Consider the following 14,567-nt stretch of genomic DNA (forward strand, 5'->3'; position numbering starts at 1 on the left):
AAAAAAGGCCCCTAAATTCTGAAGTCATCAGCCTTCTCATCTGTAGGCATCTATGGATTAAAAAAATGGGAGAAGTGGTATGCTAAAAATAAAGTGTGTTATAAAGATAACAGGAGAAAATGGAGACAGTTTTTTTCTCTCAGGTTTAAAAGCTGTAAAGCTTTAAAAAGTCCTATATGCAAATAACACATTCACACACCTCCAAAGCTGAGATTACATCCCTCTAAGGTAGGTTGGCTGAAACTTTTCAGTTGAAGATAGCTGACCTGTTATAAAGAATACTCTTGTACAGGAAGAATTGGAGGCCTGAGAATGCCAAAAATCACACAGGTTTTCAAAGAAACTAAATCTCCTGTCTGTCCTAGGAACACGGGTGAGAACAGGTTTTCTAAGTCTCCTTAGCAGATGTGTGTTGGTAAAAACATTTCAGAGGACTCTGTAGGAGCAAAAGAGAAGTTAGAAAGATCTCTCAAATACCTGAGCAATGCAAAAGTAGAAAAATTAAAATTTTCATTTCTGTGGTAATTTTAATGGATTCTGCAAAGGTTAGATATCCCTGATTGGTTTTATTCTCACTGACTGCTCAGTTCAAGCTTTCAGTTTCAATACAACAACCTTTTTTTTTTTTAAGGTTAAGATGAGAAAGGTAGAAAAGAGCCTCTGTGAGTCATTTTAGGAGGAAAACGTACAGCCGCTGTTTGAACATATACATCACAAAAAAAGCACCTATCACCCCTTCCTCTGTGAAAGCCCCTAAAGTGCTTTCTTTCCACTATTAGCACTTGCTGCTCAGTGACAAGGAAAGCAATTAAGGTGTGTGCAGGAAGCAAAATTACTTAAATTTTATTTTTTCCCTCTAAGACATACCAAAATTTCCCTATAGCTAATGGATCACTTTTAAGAGGGTGCAAACCTAGGAAGAGAAAAAAAGTTTGAAAAAATTAGGGTGTTGCTTTCAAAGCTATAAAATCCCCACAGTTCTCTCATTATTCCTTGTACAGGAAGGCGGTGTAAGAAGTCCCTGTGAGCAGAACTGATATAGATGTTTGGTGCTGCTTAAGTGTCAAATTCTGAGAAGTGATCCCCACTTCTTGTTAGCGTACCAGGAAGTTCACCTCCGTGAGCGACAGCAGATGGCTTCCATCAGAAACTGTTATATTTCACAGAGAGGGTGGTGAGGCACTGGAACAGGTTGCCCAGAGAAGCCGTGGATGCCCCATCCCTGGATGTCTTCAAGGCCAGGCTGGATGTGGCTTTGAGCAACCTGGTCTAGTGGAAGGTGTCCCTGCCCATGGCAGGGGGGGTGGAACTAGATGATCTTTAAGGTCCCTTCCAACCCTAACCATTCTGTGATTCTATGATTCTGTCGTGTCCCCCCCCCCGCCCCGTATCAGTATCTCTTGTTTATATAAAAGCATAAGCAAGAGGCGGAAAGGTTTGTTCTCCTGAGGGAAGGCTGTGTCTGCACACACAGTGATTGCAGGCATTCAGTAAACACAAAAGGAAACTCAGTTAAGTTTTACTGATACTGGTAATTTATGAAGATGTTCCCTCCTTTCATTATATCTCATTTTCTGCATGTTTTCTTTCTTTGTGTGTGCTTTATGCTTCACCAATGCCATTCAGTTTGTCTGCTGTGCTCAGGTACTGGTTTTGGGTCCGTTAGGGCTGTGGTTATCTTCACTCTCCCTCTTCCGCTGGCCGGGGCCTCATGGTGGGCAGGTCATGACCACCAGCTCAGACAAAATGTGTCCCCCAAGTGTTGTCCTGTGATGGCTAGTCGAGTTACTATTGGCTAGTAACAGGAAAAAAATTCAAAAATCAAACACTATGCAATTTAACTTAACAGCGCATTCGAAGAAATGGATCAGTGGGTAAATTAATTTGAAAGGTGAGTGATACTCCAAGAATATATATACATCATTACTAAGGAGTAAAATAATTGAATTGGAAAACAAAAGGAGAACAAGATAATTTTAGAAATCAGGTAGTTTTGGCTGGGATTAAAACATTCAATTGTTTTATTCTTCAGAGATATCTTAACACTGTTGCAGCAGTAGGGTAGAAAAAAAGTAAGAAAGGTATCATTGGAATTAAGGAAATTTTTTAATGGTAGTAGATTATTATTACTGGCTTAGAAAGGGCAGATTTAGGCAAAGTGATCTCAGGCAGAGAAAGATCTTCAAGAAAATAATGGGAGTTCCTTTTCTTTGTACTACATTTAGGCGTATGAGGTTGTCATAATATTCAAATGTTCAGTACTTGTAGTGGTAGGATTGATAGCACTAGATCAAATATGTGTCCTCCTTGTCCATTAACTTTCCTGAAAACTTTAACAAGGTGGTGAATATCAATGTGTTTTACTACTAGCACAGAGTTATATCAGTACCATTACTCTATCATTAAAGACACTTACAGTCCTTGACAGTTCATTTGTTTGTTGTTGTTTGTTTGTTTTGTTTGTTGTTTGTTGTTTTTTGTTTGTTTTGTTTGTTTTTATAACTTGCTGTTCTTCTCTCCTAGGTGGTTGTCCTAATTATTGAAACACAGTGCAAAAATGATACTGAAGCTCTAATACACATAGCATACAATAAATTAATTACAAGGCGGATCATTGCTAAGAGGGAAATTGACTGTACCACGGGTGAATACAATTTAGGTGTTAAGTGTTGCAAGAAATGTGACCCTGGTGAGTATTATTATAAGACTCTGTTGAACAGTCATTAAGAATGGAAACCACAACATGCACAATTGCTTTCTGCTGGGATGGCTGAGTGGCATGCTGTGGTTTCCTGGATGTGATGCTTTATTCTAGCTGTATCTTTATTACAGACGTCAGACACTTCAAAAGTATTTCTTGAGCTCAAGTGCACCTAGAACTTTTCACTATACATAGTTCTCATGTAACATGCTTGTCACAAAAGAGCTAAGACTTACATATGCATCTTTGAAAGAGGTTAAAAAAGTGCAAGCACAGGCTTTTGCCTGCAAACCTCCATATATTCATGGGGTTTCCAATTTTGCATGTACAGTTTTGTTTGGTAGGTTCTCCTTCATACCTGAATTGAAGGAAAATGGAGGATAATCAGATCTGATGTATACTACATTCCTGAAGAGCATATATATGCATAAAAAAATATATCTTCTGTCCTTATTTGTAAACCAAAAAGTATTAGGGATTGAAAAGAAAGTCCGATGTAGGTCTTAGAGCTAGTGGCTTCTGTCCAAAGGTATTGCAAATCTTAATTCTTGTTTTTCTGTCTCTACAGGTTTTGTTAAAAATATTGACTGCCCAACAGATATTAGTGAACACTGTGTTCCATGTGAAAATGGAAAGGAGTACATAGAACATGCCAATGATTTGGACAAGTGTTTGAGATGCCATTCATGTGACAGCATATTTGGTATGTCTCTGGAAATAGCAACTATAGCAATGACTCTCTTTTGACGCAGGATTTGGCTGTTAAGACTCCGCAATCCCTGAATAGTGGGTAGCATGCAGATTAAAATGTTTTAGTAGTACCAGTACCTGAAAGAATTTTTGCAAAGTCATAAGTCATAAGTTTATCCCCCAGTTCCCTTTCATCAGACACAAAGTAGGAAGAACAAGCTATGTTGGTCCATTATTTTTCCTTCTATCTGCTTTTACTCAGCCAAGTCGTCCTTGCAAAGCAGACCCTATACCAACTGGTTAGAGTCAAGGAAGAAAAGCTCTCTCTTTGCCCTCCTTTTAAAAGTGGAGAGATGCTGGAAGAAGCAGGGATGTGAGAATTTCCAATAGCTTCTTTCATAGTCTTTTATATACTTAATATTATTTAAAACTGCTGGACATTGAGTGATGTATTTTATACATTCAAGATGCTGAGTGGGTTATAGGATCAAGTTATGAGACTATAAGGCATGCCCTACTGGGTCAGAGCAGCGGTCCACCTACCACAATATTGTTTTCAGTAGTGGAGGCAAGAGATGCTACATAGAGAAAACACAAAACAGTTTGCTTTCTGTGGTCTGTTCCCTGTGAGGTCTGCCAGTACTCACAGTTGTGGAAAAGGACATTAGAAGATCCATCTCTGCCTAGCCATTTTAGTATCTATTTATGAGCCTTTTGTGCATGAACCTGCTGGGGGATGCCAAGTTCCAAAAATTCACTACCTGTTGCATAAATATCCTTCATGGATTTAAAAAAAAAAAAAAATCTGTTAAACTGATGTCCTACCAGTTCCATGAGGTATCCTGTTTTTCTAGTATACTTGGTATTAGGGAATGATAGTTCTGCATTACTCATGTCCAAAATTGAGTTTGGTGAGTAGGGATATAGCTCTTAACTCCAATATGGTTTTACATAGATCAAGTGCTGGAATATCAATCTTTAGTTCTTTCTCCTTCCTGTAACAACTCCATATACATAGAAAATGTTCTTCATTCACTACTATAATAAGCATTTTTAGATGGGTAATGAAGTTGAGTACAGCAAAATATTCAGCATTTTGTACAGTGCCACAAAGGAAATTAGTTAAACTGAACGGGAAAGAAAGTGTAATGGGATGACTGGTCACCTTATCCCATGGACACAAACGTAGGTGGAGAGAAGTCAGAAGGCAACATTAAGCCAAATTACCACTGATGCTCAATAAGAACCATTCTTAGAATCATTCATGATTGATATTTTAATGAATGGCCTCGGCGCTGATTTCACAGCAGAGCTTCATCAAATTTTGAAAGCTAACATGTTTTCCCGTTACAGCAGGGCACCAAATGCGATTACTCAAAAATTCACTTCTATTCCTACATGCTTATGAAAATAGCTTTCATAGTAGGTAGATACTTGAAGTAATTTTTCATGCAGAAATAATTTTTCACAGATGGGGATATCCTCATCATATACACCAAGAATAGGAGAAAATTAATTCATTTCTTTTGCTTCTTAAGGGGGGAATATGTTAGCTAAGAGTGGAATTCCTCACTGGTGGAGGTTCCCAAGAAGAGATAAACTTTTTTTCCAGGGGCAGTAAAGAACTTGTCTCTGACATCAAGCAGGGAGATAGGTTATGTGATCTTCCAGGTTTCCTTCTGGCTTTACACTTCTGAGTGGGAAAAAGAAGCTGACAAGACCTGGCAGTACCAAATGAGTCCTCTCCTAGCGAGAGCTTTACCGTGTGACCGGCCGGCAGAGGTCTCTGCTATCTCCCTATTTCCAGTACTCCGGCAGCAGGCTCCTTCTAAAAGCTCTGGTGTTCTTACAGTTAAGCCTCACCAGTGCCAGCAGTGGTAGAGCTAAAAGCACGTGAGTCTGAGGACAAGAGCTTGTGAGCAGAGGCCTGCTTTTAAGGCCTACTTTTTCAAACTAACAAACTCTAAGAAATTTATTTTAGGTTTGGAAGTTGCAGAGAACTGTACTCCAGCACGGAACACAGAATGCATCTGTGCAAAGAACTATTTCTGCAATTCTTCTGTACCGTGCAGGCACTGTGATCCATGTACCGTGTAAGTTTATGCCTTCACCGTTCAATATGAAATTGATAATACCATACGTTACCACACTATCATCCATTCAGTTTCGACAGTGGCTAGGGCAATGTATAACCTGAGGGAAAACATGGGAGTTTTCCTTTGCACTTGGTGAGCTGACTTAGCTCTGTCAACTTAACTTGCATCCATGCAGGCTTTCCAAAGGCATGCAGAAAAACTTGTGTATGTCCACCAGGTCTGTATATACTTTAAAAAAAAAAAAAAAAAGAGTAATGAAGTATCTGAGCTTTCCTGCTGTCTTTGTGTGATCTACTTTTACACCTAGAAAATAATTTCCACACCTTTTTCCACTCCCATACCTATTAAATTCCAAACTCCAGTATCTTGATATATGAAATGTTTAGCTGATAAGAACTGGTAAAAGATTTTGATTTGCTCTGTTGATGGAGTTTACAGAGAGAAACAAATCCCATAATACTTATTTGTCATGTTTTCTACAGATGTGAAAGTGGCATAATTGAAAAACAGTGTACTCCAACTTCAGACACTGTGTGCGGAATGAAAGGTATCATTTTAAACCCCAGCATGGTCTAGCATCTGCTGTATTTTGACAGCTATTGCAACTGTACTGTTCTACACAATGGCCCATAGTGATTCCTCACAGCTGAGGGCATCATATCTACCGGCCCCTGTACTGACCTGCAGGGCATGATTACGCTTTTCCCTTGATCACTGTGAAGATGTAGGAGCTATTACTCCTTTTTAGGGGTGACTGATGATAGGTGAGACTTTAACAAAGAGGTAGCTTATACCATTAGGAGACTACAGAAAGGCTTTTATAATCTGACACGAACTTGCTTAAAATGTAGCATGTTGCTGTGTTGCATTTTGTGACTTAACTTTCATGTAATGTTTCCAATGTTCCAACAGATAAAAGTAAGCAGTTGTGGGTTTTGATACCGCTATTAGCATTATTGCTATTAACAACAGGTGGAGCAGTATTCTGTTGTAAGTAATTCCCTATTCCTTATTTCTATGACACTCTGAAGACATTCAGCTACTTACTCAGATGTATTTTATTCTTGGGGTCCAGAGGAGCAATATACTCTGTTCTGGAATTTAAAAATGCTCTTTTTTTTCAGACAAGAGAAAACGGAATGGTTGTACTAGCAAGGAGATCCAAGGTGAAGTAGTCCCCAAACCAGAGGTTTCTGATGTAAGTATTCTTGCTTAGATCACAAAAAAACTTGGCTTCATGCAAGGAATTTTGTTCCTTTGTTCATGAGGACTCTCTGGGGAGAAGTAAGTGAAACCCTATACTGTTTCCTCTGGATTTGTTGGCGTGCTTCCTAAGTTACGTGACCAGATCAAAACTTGGTACCTGTCACCACACATACTTTTAGGCAATAGCAATTGTGGGGTGATTCCCCAAGCTTACACAAGTCAAAAGAGGTCTGTCTGTCCAATCCAATTCCCTCACTCATAGAATGAGGGAATCATGGAGAAAATTAACAGAAAATTATACTGGTCGAGTGTCATGAAATATGTTTATCCTCTTATACAAGGTTGGTGTTCTAAAAAACTTCTTTCTACTCCTTTCTCTCTTGCTTCTCTTTTCAGGACAATGTTCCTCTCATATACAGAGGTAAGAGACAAGTAATTTCTCAAAACTCAGTAGAAGGAAAAAGATACAGCAAGTAAATCCTACACTAAAAAAAGGGTATTTTTGTGTAGACTTTGCACCTGCCTGCAGCTGCTATTCTAGCACAACAGTGAACACTTAAAGAAATGCCAGTTTATATGCTGCTTATTAAGGCATTTAGTGGTATCACGAAAATTTTGCCTCAGGAGGAATTTCTGCTGTATAGGAAGCAATTACTAATTTAGAGCAGGCGAATTTGTTCTGCATGTGGTACAGACACTAGGAGGCAGCAAGCTGGATTTCTAGAATCATGGATAATTATGATAATTGCATTCCCACACCCAGCAGTGGGAATGCAGAAACACAAACCTAACTTAAGTTCGAGGGCAAATCCGCAGTAGTGACACACAATAGGAAGAGAAAAAAGCACCAAAGCTGTATCACAACACAAGACTCATCCTATTCCAGGACCTATCTCAACACTTTTGAGCAAAACAGGTACATGAGGCATGATTAGACTTCAATGAAAGAGAAGGTCAGAATAAGTTACAGAGGGAACAGAGATTCTATTTCAAGATATAAATGCCAAGAGCATTAATTTTCTTTTATGCTTCTAGATGTTGACCTGAGCAGCCATATTGCTGGTATTGTGGAGGAGATGACACTCCAAGAAGTCAAGACATTTGTTCGCAATCACAAAGTACCAGAACCTGTCATAGATCAAACTGTTCGGGATTATTTTAGCGATACATCTGAACAGAAGATTAAGCTGTTTCAAGTCTGGTATCAAAGACATGGGATAAAAGGAGCCTATGGAACCCTAATAAGCAGTCTGAGAGAGTTTAAAATGTGCACTGCAGCTGATAAAATTGAGGAAAAACTGAAGGCAGCTGTTTCCAGCTGTCAGGAAGGGGGACAGTCTTACAATGATGACACTGAGCAAAGCAAAACCGGCACTTGGGAAAGAAGAAACTCTTCCAGTGATAGTCCTGAGCTAAGTAAAATCTGTTCTGGTAGTTTGGAAGAGACATAAAAGACAATAATTTGAAAATGATTTCTGACTGAATTAGTATTTTTCTAATAGTGTAAATACCAATTTTTTTAAATGCCATTTTCATGGCAGTTTGACTCAAGGAAGTTACATGAACAAAGAACAATTATAGTTTTTGTAGCAATATCTTTTCTTTAAAAAAGTTTTAGCTTTTTTTGCAGTGTTAAGAACTGGGAGGAGAAAAATTTACAGCTTATTTACTAAAAGACACAATGTAAAAGTCCAGCTCTTCAGTGGGATTCAGTACAAGAAGAAATAGTTATTATTTTAAGAAAAGGTTCAGTCTAAATATATGGTCCTACGTTACTTAATCATTGTGATGTTTTGCATTTTTCAAAGTGAAACCTCTGGTGTTAAGAGTGTATGAAGTGTGTTAGGAAGAATACTTGAACAACAACAACAACAAATACACCTAATTAATTTTTAATATAAACGTTATTGTAAATGGGATTCATCCCTTGTATAAAAGCACCTCCGCATGTGTGTATACGGAGTTTTGTATATGTGTGTCTTTGTGTGTCTATGTATGTGCAAGTTTTCTATGCAAAATCTCCCAGCACTACGTACAAATTATTATTTCCCTTATTCTTTTCAATGATTGCAAGCCTTTCCTACTATTAAAACCCTTCAAAGAAGCAGGAGCTGAAGCAGCACAGCAGAACCATAGCTTTTGGAAGGCAGCCTGCACAAGCTATGAAGTCTCCATACACAAGTGTGCAACGCGAGCTTTCCTAATGAGGGAACTGAGACAATGAAAACATCATTGTATTTAAAAAAATAGTAAATTCACATAGTGCATGACTTCTGTCTTGCTTTCTTATCATGAAACCTATAGATATAACTTTTAGGCTTTCTTTTACTCAGGTTGGTAAATCACAAAAAAATGTCCTGAAATAAAACACCTTACCTTTCTTCCATTGCAGAGAACTTGGCTTCTAAATTCCAAAGACCAGTAGCGCTGGGCTGCTTTTCAGCGAGGCCTTTCCTGCTCACGCACCCGCTTACGCAAAGTCCCACAAAACGTTTCAACAGATGAGGAGACCTCATTGGAACGGTTTGTCTTTTCCAGGTCACACAGTAACCAGGATGACTTTTTTCTTTGGCTCTGCCATCAGTTCCCTAGAGAGAATCTCCAGCTAGCATCAATGCTTAGACAAAACATGAGGAGACCTGCCTGGGCTTGCTCCCAGCTGCCAGCCGAGGTGTTGCATAGGGTCCAATTGCTGCCACCTGGCCCTGTGGAAAGGGCATGGCAGGCCTGGCAGCAGGGTGCCAGGTGCTGGCAATCGACCCCTGGGTACCCACAGCCACGTGGGGCTGCTCCAAGGGGTCACGGTGCTCAAAGTGAGCTGTCTGGGAGGGCAGTGCATAGCCCTCGGAAACAGCTAGAAATCAGTGTATGGCATTAAGCATGGTCCTGAAAGGAAAAGCAGGACTTAGATAATCTTCAAAAACTTTAAGCCTTTCATAGACTTGACCTGTAGAAGGTCTGAAGGCCACAGAGCCTGTGCTGTTGCCAAACTCAAACCCATCTTAGGTTGTACAGGTCTTCCTCAGGTCTCAAGCACCATACAGATGCTAAATAGTCAGAAAAGTCTTCCACCTTATTTTGGACCCTTTTGCCTCTAACCTTTCTGTATTTTCTAAGTATCTAAGCAATCAGCTTGCCACTGCTATGCTGCCAAAATCCACATGCTGTGCTGCTTTTCAAAGGAAAATCTTCAGGCTGCTGTAACTGGGTGGTTTTGGTAGCCGTGCACCAGACTTGTGCACCTATGGACTAATTAAGACAGCATTGTATAAATGACTTGTGTCTGTGCTATCTGTGTGCACATGTGACATGCTCGGCCCATGTTGCTCATGGCCATGGTTTGGCCAGGGTCCACATATACAGGAGAATAAAATGCCTGCCTTTCAGAAAAGCAGCACAGCAGTGGTGTAGGCTGTGCCATCTTCCCGAGGTTGCAGTTATGCAGAAGCACAGCCAAGACAGAAAAGGCAGGAAAGCTCCACGTTCTCACAATCCCTGGTAGACAGGCTGCTCCCTGTACCATGTCCCACCCAGGAAGACATAAATGTAGTTTAAAGATATGTTGGCAAGTGCTTGACTTGAACCTCAGATTTTCTTGGCTTCTGGCTTTATCTGTCTTCTGGCTACTAGAAACTAAGGTTGTCCACCTCAGTGCTTCAGTGGGTCGGTTAGTATAACTGATCTGAACAAGGCAGATCTTAAAATGGAGGCACCAAGCCTCCTGAATTTGTGGCAGTAAAATAGAATGAGAAATTTTTCTTTCATCACACCGGAATTCCCCAACCTCAGTATAATGAGGATGGTTAAAAAAAAAAAAAGTCCCTGAACAATGAGTCATATTCTCCTTAGGAGATGTCTGCAAGGCTGAATCCAGACTGCCATTAACTCTAGTGGTTAGCATACACCATTATTTGTTTTTCTTAACTGGAACACTGTGCATGAAATAAGAGAATTGGTTACATTGTGCAGTTGGTTTTCCAAAGGAGTGCATATGGGCCTACACTGTAGTCAGCAGTGTAGCGTACAGCTATCTGATCAAGCTTAAAGTACCTGGACCAGGAACTGAAAGTGATTTAGTTCTGCCAACCCACCATAACACACCCAGCTTCCCATTGCATCCTGCTTCTGGACTCACTTTCAAACGAGGGCTGCACAAGAAAATCGTACCAAGCAGGTTACAGCAGCACTGTTTCACCTTCTGCGCTCACATTTCGTTCTTTGGAGGACAGTCCACGCAGAGTCTCGTGCTGATAAGCACAACTGCCACCACCGTAGCTGCTTGCTGAAACACAGTTCTGGTATCTTTATGCTCTGCATGTTGCACACTTGCCATGACCACCCTCCTTCACACAAATGGCAAAGCTGTGTTGTGAGCAGTGTAAAATAACTCTTTTCTCAGCTTCAGGCAGGGGAAAAAAAAATGAAAAAGAAAAAATGAAAGCAATAGAAATTACTTTGAAAACGAAACTCTCTTGTTTTATGGAAACCCAGAAAAGCAAGTGGAAAATGAAACAGAAACTTGCCTGGGGAATGACTTGGCACATTTTGAAAAGCAGATTACAAAGGGGAAGCTCCCTCTTCAGGAAAGCAAAACTTTGCAAAACACTTGCATTTATTATTTAAATAGTAAACCAGAACAATTCTTATTTAAAAATAACAACAATAGAAGAACTGGAACATAGATGAAAGACCATAAGGTTGACCTTACTTCAGTCCCCTGCAAATCAAAAGTCACCACACAAGCAGGGGTCTGCTCAGAAAGTCCATGGTCTGTTTTGCTGTGCCACCCACACCACAGCCACACTGCAAAATGTAGAACAGCTCCTGCTGCCCTGCAAGCAAACCAAACACCTGCAAGAAGACAGAAGCAACATCACGATTACAGTGTGGCACAAGAAGAAAGCAGGAGACAATCAAGATCACTCCAGTACACAGAATTGCTGCAATGTGAAATAAATTATTTTTAAAGCTATCCTGCAGGCTGCCAGTTCTTGAAAAGACATGGCTGAGCAATGAAGTGCTGAGTACAAAGAGTCTGAAGTGTTTCTGCACACATAGCATGACAAGCATATTAAAGTGTGAGAGAGCCACAGGCTTATTTCCTGTATTGGAGGAGAGGAAAGGAAAACAATACAAATTCGTGAGAAGAATAAAACTGTATTAGAAAAAGATTTGGGAGTCAGACAGTTTTCTTGCTTTGAGGGAAGATACAACCTCAAAACTCACATTCCTCTCTTACTGTTTGTCAATACTTTGATTTTGGACTTGAAAGAGAAGCTCGCATTCTTGCTGTCCCACTGCTAGCAAGAAGAAAAATGCCCACCATGTGTATCTAGCCTCTAGTACGGAGCTGCGGTTGAGAATTATGAGGGATGTGGGAACAATCACAAAACTTAACATACAGTCAGTGTTTTCTGGATAGTTTTTCAGTGGTTTAGTTCAAGTTCCTTTCCAAACTGAAAGCAAGATTTTAAGGCAGTCCGAGTGCTAGAGGGCCCTTTCCCGTGGGTTTACACAAAGATCTCTCGCACCCCCAGTAAACCAGCAACTGTGATGAAGTGCTGTTTTCATAGCAGGCAACTTAGCAGATATCACCAAAAAATGTCCGTGACTGCAGCGATACTGAAAAGAAGGTCTTGAACATAGGCAGGGGAGGAGTTTGTGATGGAAAGCAATGGCAGGAGAGCCAAAAGGGCAGTCCTTGGAGGGACAGCACTCAGCCTCCTGTGCCCCAGGGCATGCAGCACACAGAGGTCACTGACCCTGCCACCCTTCTTCCTGCAGTGGTGTCCCTGCAACTGACCACCCACAGGAGAGGATAAACACACCGGTGCCTGTGTCACTGGTATGTGAAGAAGAAATTATGAGGCAGAAGCAGCCAGTTTCACTGCCTGCATATTTATTCCTACAGTCACTAATGGGATTGATACATTTTCCAGATTATCGGTATCTGAAGATTTACGTTCTCTTTCTTGGTCTTTTCATGGTCCTTCCTTCATACCGTATGAAGATCCCTCTCCAGACACGTCTCTGGGCTAGCTGAAGCTGCAGGGAACATTTACAACACTGCTTAAATCGGCCTCCGGCAGGCCAGCCCTCATCCCTGCTGGGGCTGGCTGTGCCCTGGCACCTCCCGCTTCAGGGTGGGGACCCCAGTGCCACTGCAGTGCGCGGGGGAGAGCCACCACCGGGGCTGGTCTCAAAGGGCCTTGCGTTCCAGGTCTGTCTCTCTACCTCTTCCTGTGCTTGGGGGACAGGGGAGCAACTAAGTGTATGCCAGACAGTGCTTCCTCATTCCCTCATATCCAAGAATGGACAGTGGTCAGTAAGTAGTTGAGTATTTTTGAACCTCTGGATTAAATCCCTTCCGATTTAAACCACTTTAAACAACGATTTAAACTCCTTTAAACTCCTTTCAACAACGACGCTGGGGGTGGTTGGTTCCGGGGGCAGGAGGGAGGTGCCAGCCGGAGCTGCTCACAAGGGGCACGAAGCAGGCGCTGCAGACGGACTGTCCCCGTCCCCGCTCAGCAGGTGGCAGCCTGTGTCCGCGCAGTCCCACGCGTGTCCCCTCCTCCTGGCTCCGAGCGTACCCGCGGGCTGGCTTGGCACGGACGGACGGACGGACAGCCTGCCAGAGCTCGCTCCCTGCCTCCGCCTCCCCCTCTGCCTCCCAGGCTCTCCGGGTGACTCGCCCTCGGGGGATGAACTACTCTCACGGGGAAAGGACGTGTTACGAAGGAGCTCGCCCACGAAGGAGCAGCAGGCTGCCCATGACAAGGGCGTGAAGCCTTGCCCTGGCAGAGCTGAGCCTGCCATCAGGCAGGGCCAGTTCCAACTCCAATTTTACATGCAATCCCTCCATTCATGACCCACACAACTTTAAAACGACACCTACAATGTCATAACATGTTGTGCGACGGCTTTTGTAACGCTCCCCAGATCTGAGGATGAGCACAGCCTGACTCCCTTCAACTAGCCCCAGGATTAAGCGGTTCAAGAAACTCCCACTCTGCAATGCCAAACTCTGCTGCAGCCCAGCCCATGACTTGGCATCACCCGTTTTAAGTTTAATACCACATGGAAAAAACAGTGTCATAACAAAGCATTCAGGCTGCAAACTGAACGCTTCGAAATCTGGAATTGGCACTGTTACGGAAGTACGTGCAAGATTACCTGTGCCAACATGAATGTGCATTGCAGTAAAGTCTTAATAAATGTTCACATATAAAATAAAACAGTTGAGAGACATTCACTTGATCGTTACTTATGCAGCTGCCAAGATACCAATCAAAGGTAGGCGTTAGCAGGGGCTGAGAAAGCCTAGGGAAGACACGATGGCTGTCCTGAAAGTTGGCCCTCTGAAGGGTAGTCTTTGTATTGCCATCAAGTGAAAAAGCAACTGGTGGAGATGGGGGAGGAGAAGGGGTGGGTGGTGACAGCTTAGAGCCTTTCTGGAGGAACTAGCTTATGAATAATACCCTTAATTGCTACAACATGCTATTGTAAATAGTCTTGCTTCCTTTCTCCTCCTTGTAAGTTAGCCTATCATTTTAAATAACTATAGATTAAATGCAGTTTTGACTTCTGTTCTAGCGATAGAAATGTTGGGAATAATCACCTCAGGCAGCTTGCTGCCAAGATTTTTTTTTTAAATCTTACAAAATCCATGGCTGTTGCTTCCATCAGAAAAACTGGAATGACTATGAGTGCTTGAAAATATATAATCCTGTACCATGAGACATCAGAGCTTGCAAAGTACTCCATGTATTATGCTTTTTGTTATCGCTATTTATGTAACCTTAGCAAATGGCAAAACAGCAACTAGCTGTGCAAGGTACACAGCCTCTTTACTGAAATGTCTTCCCTGAGAA

At 41.6% G+C, this 14,567-nt stretch overlaps 1 protein-coding gene across 1 annotated transcript; it reads left to right on the forward strand.

Annotated features, from left to right (window-relative positions):
• Positions 1 to 2,523: 2,523 nt before the first annotated feature.
• On the forward strand, positions 2,524 to 8,144 carry LOC104515745 (tumor necrosis factor receptor superfamily member 6-like; the record flags this gene model as incomplete). Its single annotated transcript, XM_010159836.1, has 7 exons — positions 2,524 to 2,689; positions 3,270 to 3,404; positions 5,373 to 5,484; positions 5,970 to 6,034; positions 6,612 to 6,685; positions 7,090 to 7,114; positions 7,729 to 8,144. Coding segments are annotated over 7 exons (993 nt in total), but the record flags the coding sequence as incomplete, so codon positions are not given.
• Positions 8,145 to 14,567: the final 6,423 nt, after the last annotated feature.

The sequence above is a fragment of the Eurypyga helias genome, unplaced genomic scaffold, assembly GCF_000690775.1.
Source record: "Eurypyga helias isolate BGI_N326 unplaced genomic scaffold, ASM69077v1 scaffold34269, whole genome shotgun sequence".
Taxonomy (NCBI): Eukaryota; Metazoa; Chordata; class Aves; order Eurypygiformes; family Eurypygidae; genus Eurypyga; species Eurypyga helias.